At 35.4% G+C, this 5,992-nt stretch overlaps 2 protein-coding genes across 2 annotated transcripts; one reads left to right on the top strand and one right to left on the bottom strand.

The window, feature by feature from the left end:
• Positions 1-258: 258 nt before the first annotated feature.
• On the bottom strand, positions 259-1,003 carry LOC111701281 (histone H1-delta). The gene has a single exon (XM_023472478.1). It carries the CDS (start codon positions 957-959, stop codon positions 402-404), a length of 558 nt encoding a protein of 185 aa, XP_023328246.1. The 5' UTR covers positions 960-1,003; the 3' UTR covers positions 259-401.
• A 3,172-nt stretch (positions 1,004-4,175) lies between these two features.
• LOC111701289 (histone H2B) lies at positions 4,176-5,130 on the top strand. The gene has a single exon (XM_023472487.1). It carries the CDS (start codon positions 4,188-4,190, stop codon positions 4,560-4,562), a length of 375 nt encoding a protein of 124 aa, XP_023328255.1. The 5' UTR covers positions 4,176-4,187; the 3' UTR covers positions 4,563-5,130.
• Positions 5,131-5,992: the final 862 nt, after the last annotated feature.

The following is a 5,992-nucleotide window of genomic DNA, read 5'->3' as shown; positions in this document are numbered from 1 at the left end:
GAAATCATTTTCCCGGAAAAAATGCAATGCAACATAACAAACGTGTTCAAAATTTACGGGCTCCCCGCACAACTTTTTAAAAATATGATTATATTAAAAACATTTTGTAAACAAACCACATGTAAAGTTTAGTAGTTTAGTTGAAAATCAAGATTTTTAATATGCTCCACACTTCTACTTTACTTAACTTACTATCACTATTTCAACTAAATTGACCTTCATTTCATTTTCTTATTTTTCCAAGAGAAAACTGAAATATTAGTGCTTTTACATTTTATTTTGGTCTTGACAATATATATACAATACATTTTTAACTATGAGGGTTGTTTCTGATAAAACATCTGAATGTAAATTACTGTGTCACGTTGAGATCAATGATGGTTTTAAAGACGTTTTACTTCTTAAGCTGCGGGCTTCTTAGCGGCAGGCTTCTTGGCAGCAGGTTTCTTGGCTGCGGGCTTCTTGGCGGCAGGCTTCTTGGCGGCAGGCTTCTTGGCGACAGGCTTCTTTGCAGCAGGCTTCTTTGCAGCGGGCTTCTTGGCGGCGGCCTTCTTGGCGGCGGGCTTCTTGACAGCCTTCTTGGCAGCAGGCTTCTTGGCAGCAGACTTCTTGGCGGCGGGCTTCTTGGCTACCTTCTTTGGCTTCTCAGCCTTCTCTCCGATCTTGTAGCAACCAGCTCCCTTGCCAGAAGCTTTGGCCATCTTAAGATTGCCAGCAGCAACTCCTCTCTTCAGAGCCATACGGAGATGTACACCAGCCTTGGTGGCATCAACCTTGTAGTTAGCACAGATATACTTCAAGATCGCCTGACGAGATGATCCAGTTCTATCCTTCAGAGCCTTCACGGCAGCAGAGATCATGACAGAGAACTTTGGGTGAGCGGCAGGGACCTTTGGCTTAGTGGCCTTCTTCACCTTGGGGGCCTTGACGGCGGGGGCGGCAACAGCTTCGGCAGACATGTTAGTGTTCGTGATAGAATTCAGGAATAACTGATAAATAATGAACCTAGCTTAAAATATATATACACTGAAGAGAACCGAATAGAGCGCGGTGCCCGGTACGAGTTCTCACACAGTGTAACAGAGACGATGGATTTTGTGTTTCTTTACATTTTTAAAACTTTGTGAAAATCCGCGAATTATTTTTGTTTTGTTTTACGATGTACACAAAGGGAACATGTTCACAATTAATTTAGAAGATGGGCGCGAAGCGCCCTCTAAGGCTAGTCTTATAAATTTGTCTTGTCTGTCTGTTTGGGTGTCTGTCTGTTTGTTCGTTTGTATCCAATAAACGTCAAAACGGCTGAACCGATCGGGCCCAATTTGGGACATTACGTGACCACAGGAAAGGTTTATGAATGATAAAAATTTTAAAAAATGTGTTTTAAAGGTTTTTAATTTTGTAAAGAAAATTTAAATTCTTGAAAATCCACGAATTTTATTTTTAAAATCCCCAAAGATTTTTTCTTCTTTGCTTTAAAATGTAAACAAAAAGAACATGTCACAATTTAAATAGAAGATGGGCGCGAAGCGCCCTAAAAGCCTAGTATATATAGACTTTGCTTGTCTGGGTGTCTGATTGTTTGTTTGTTTGTTTTTGTTTGTTTGTGTCCAATAAACGTTAAAACGGCTGAACCGATGGGGCCCAAATTTTGTGTGGGACCTCACATGACCCCAGGGAAGGTTTATGGATGCTCAAAATTACAAAAATTTGTGTCAAAAGTTTTTGATTTTTGTAAAAGTTTGAAAATGCGCGAACAAATATGAGTAAATCCACGAAATTTCTTTATTGTTAATTTTTATACTTTTACTTTTCAAAGAGAATATGCTTCCAGATAGAGCCGCAATTAAATTTTTAAAAGTTGAAACATAAGATGAGTTTTAAGAGCGCTAAAAGCCTAGTTTAAAGAAAATGTGTACATAAAAAATGGCAATGATATGGAAACTAGCAAAAAATTACAGCGCGCATGGATAACTGTTGGATTAGCTTTTTAAATTACTTTTAACTGTGACAAGGACTATTAGAAAGAATAAATAGAAATAAATTTTTTACTTATTATCAAAAAACTGTGTGCTTTAAGTAGAAATTTCAAAAATTAACCTAAANTCCCTCCCCTATTCTAAAGTATGTATTTACTTGCATGTAACTTTTAAAAATGACGGCTAACTTCAAGCCAAGTCGAGAATCTCAAAACAATTATTATTTAAGCAGAGATGGAATTTAAAGAATTTGAGCCCCCGTTTAAAACTTTAGAACTCTTTAATCTGCACAAAAATTTACTCAACATAAACTTTTAACATTGTTGAACAAATTTTGTAAGCCATAAAATCTATTGGCTTCCATAATTTTAGTTGTAAATCAAGATTTTTTAAACAAAATTAATGGTTAGTTTTTTATATAAAACCGTATATCTTTCATACTTAGTCTTCTCTTGGTTTAGAACATATATTTGTTGATTATATATCAGAGGAGCAAAGGAAATGATATTTTTTTTAAAAACTCCAAAATTATAATCCCTATCGTAGATCTTTAATATTTTTGAACTAAGAATTCTATGAACCATGAAAAAGCCTAAGTTTTAAAGAAATAGGATTAGAAAATTTGAGGTTTGTGGCTGACGCTTAGTTCCTTAATCTTGAAAAATCTTTCCCCTTATATTTATATTATATATGTTTGCGCGGAGCAGTAAAAAACGTGTAGGGTTTTATTTACTGAATATTTGGGTAGGAATTGTAATAAAAAGAATAAAAAATGTCTTTTGATATCAAGTATTTTTGTCTCCTCAGTTCATCTAAAATCATATTTTTCTACAGAAGTTAGGTTTGTTTGCGCAGAATATGAAAACAATGTTAAGGGTTTTAATTTCTGAAATTTTGAGTAAAAAGAATTAAAAAGGATGAAAACTTGCCTTTCGATGTCCAATTTTCCTTTTCCTTTTTGAATACAAAAACTATTTTTTTCGCAGTCGAAGTTATTTTTGTTTGGGCAGAGCGCCATAACAGTTTTCAAAGTTTTAGTTGCTGAATAAATTTTTGTTTAAAAAATATAAAAAAAAGATGAATTAAGCTAATCGCCTTTTAACAAATCAGTTTTCATTTTTCACCACTGACATCATTTAAAATCATTTCATCCCCCCAGGAGGGGCACCCGTAGGGGGGGGGGGGGGAAAGTGCCCCCAGTGCCCCCCCCCCCAATCGTACACCCGAATTCTAAGTTTAAAATACCAAAGTTTTATCACTTTGGGTTGCAAAGATATGTTTTTAAAAAATCTGGGTTTGCTGCAAAGATTCATCTTCTTTTGAATTCAGATTTGCACTTACAATTTTTCGCTGATTGTTTATTATAAATTTTTAGTTTTATTTGTGTTTTGATATTTTTAGAAGTACCTGAAAAAAATAGTGTTTTGTAAAGCAACGCTAATCTAATCCCGTTTTTTTTCTTACCAATTGTCATACGTGAAACTGTACATTCAATAAATACATTTATATCGTAAACTTTTCCCATTGAACTTGAAAAGTTTTTAAGAAGATGAAAAAATGTCTTGAATTTCTAGAATGCTAAAAATCTTTAGAGGTTCCGTGATTCTTAAATGGTGACTGGTTATAGTTTGTCAGTGGTAAACATATACACGGTGTCATGCCTGCAGAGAACTCGTACCTGCAGCGGACTCTGGTTATGTTACGCGGCAAAGCGCAAGTTTCTGGAAATGTAAACAAACAAGAATAATTTAATTTATTGGAGTTTACGGCTAATTTTCTGTAATTNATGATCATGTTCTCAATGTAAAATAAATCAGCATGGTCATGTTCTCAATGCACAATAAACTAGATGATCATGTTCTCCATGTACAATAAATTAGATGATCATGTTCTCAATGTAAAATAAATCAGATGATCATGTTCTCAATGTAAAATAAATCAGATGATCATGTTCTCAATTAGATGACAACTCTTGTATAGAGTTAAAGAGTAAAGAGAAGGGATTGTAGAAGATTGGAAAAGTTAAGACAAGGGATAGTAGAAGAGTGGAAGAGTTAAGGTCCCCTTCTTTGCACATCTGCCCGGGATAAATTTGAATTTAAAGAACCCCGGCACTCTCTACACTATACCTGGCTTGGGTTCTTAGAGTATAAATATAAGGACGTTGCCAGCAGTTGTCAGTTAGTTTCTGATCTTCAAACAGCTAGCATGCCACCCAAAACCTCTGGAAAGGCCGCCAAGAAATCTGGCAAGGCCCAGAAGGCCATCACCAAGGGAGATAAGAAGAAGAGGAAAGGAAAGAGGAAGGAGTCCTATGCCATCTACATCTACAAGGTCCTCAAGCAGGTCCACCCTGACACCGGTATCTCCTCCAAGGCCATGAGCATCATGAACTCCTTTGTCAACGATATCTTCTCCAGGATCGCTGCCGAAGCTTCCCGATTGGCCCACTACAACAAGAGATCCACCATCACCTCCCGGGAGATCCAGACCTCTGTCAGGCTCCTCCTTCCCGGAGAATTGGCCAAGCACGCCGTCTCTGAGGGAACCAAGGCCGTCACCAAGTACACTAGCTCAAAGTAAGCTGCAGTACACTTATCTACTATTGTACCTGATTAAAACAACCGGCCCTTTTCAGGGCCACCTAAAAATACCAACTAAGAGAACTAAAATTACAAGAAAATGAAGAAATGTCTAAAAGATATATAAGGCATAGGCTAAAATATGCAAAACGTCTCTGTTCAGTAAGACAGCAAACACAACGCAAAATAAAAAGTATAGAAATTTTTTTTAACTTTTACCAAATGTTAAAAAATGAAGGCTGCTTGCATTCAAAGTGCAATTATTGTCAAACTAAAGTTTCTCTCGATCTTTATTAACTATGCAAAATGCTATAACAGTATAGCATAACGCCTGAATGCCTCGAACATTATAAACTGTAATACTAGCTATGAAAGTATAGCCATATATTGTAAAATAAAATGCTTTTTTCGTCATAACAAAGTTACAGTATATGTAAAATTTTGTAAAAACTAACTATGTTTACGAAAATAAAAAATTTTGTCTTAAAAAAAACAATTAGCTTTTAAATAGATGCTGAAATAAATCAGATGATCATTTTCTCGATGTAAAATAAATCAGATGATCATGTTCTCAATGCACAATAAATTAGATGGATCATGTTCTCCGTGTACAATAAATCAGATGATCATGTTCTCAATGTAAAATAAATCAGATGATCACGTTCTCAATGTAAAATAAATCAGATGATCATGTTCTCAATGTAAAACGAATCAGATGATCATGTTCTCAATGTAAAATAAATCAGCATGGTCATGTTCTCAATGCACAATAAACTAGATGATCATGTTCTCCATGTACAATAAATTAGATGATCATGTTCTCAATGTAAAATAAATCAGATGATCATGTTCTCAATGTAAAATAAATCAGATGATCATGTTCTCAATTAGATGACAACTCTTGTATAGAGTTAAAGAGTAAAGAGAAGGGATTGTAGAAGATTGGAAAAGTTAAGACAAGGGATAGTAGAAGAGTGGAAGACTAGATAAGGGAAAGTAGAAGATTGGAAGATTTAAGACAATGCATTGTTGAAGAATGGAAAGTTAAGACAAGAGATAGTAGAAGATTGGAAAATTTAAGACAATGGATAGTGGAAAAATGGAAAAGAAGAGTGGGTAATTAAAGATAAGGGATAGTAAAAGAGGGGAAGATTAAAGACAAGGGATAGAAGAAGACTGGAAAAGTAAAGACAAGGGACAGTGGGAGAGTAAAGACAAGGGTCAAGGGATAGCAGGAAAAGTGGAAGCGGAAAGAAAACGGATAGTAGAAGAGTGGAATAGTACAAGGGATAGTAGAAAAGTGAAAGAGTAAAGACAAGGGATAGTAGAAGAGTGGAAGAGTTAAGACAAGGGATAGTAGAAGAGTGGAAGAGTTAAGAAAAGGGATAGTAGAAAATTTGAAGAGTGAAGACAAGGGATAGTAGAAGAGTG

The sequence above is a fragment of the Eurytemora carolleeae genome, unplaced genomic scaffold (assembly GCF_000591075.1).
Source record: "Eurytemora carolleeae unplaced genomic scaffold, Eaff_2.0 scaffold431, whole genome shotgun sequence".
In the NCBI taxonomy this organism is placed as follows: domain Eukaryota; kingdom Metazoa; phylum Arthropoda; class Copepoda; order Calanoida; family Temoridae; genus Eurytemora; species Eurytemora carolleeae.
The sequence above is the reverse complement of the archived record's forward strand: the minus strand, read 5'-3'. Positions and strand labels throughout refer to the sequence as shown.

Coding starts and splice junctions, on each gene's coding strand:
- LOC111701281 (XM_023472478.1), bottom strand. CDS start 959: ATGTCTGCCGAAGCTGTTGCCGCCCCCGCCGTCAAGGCCCCCAAGGTG.
- LOC111701289 (XM_023472487.1), top strand. CDS start 4,188: ATGCCACCCAAAACCTCTGGAAAGGCCGCCAAGAAATCTGGCAAGGCC.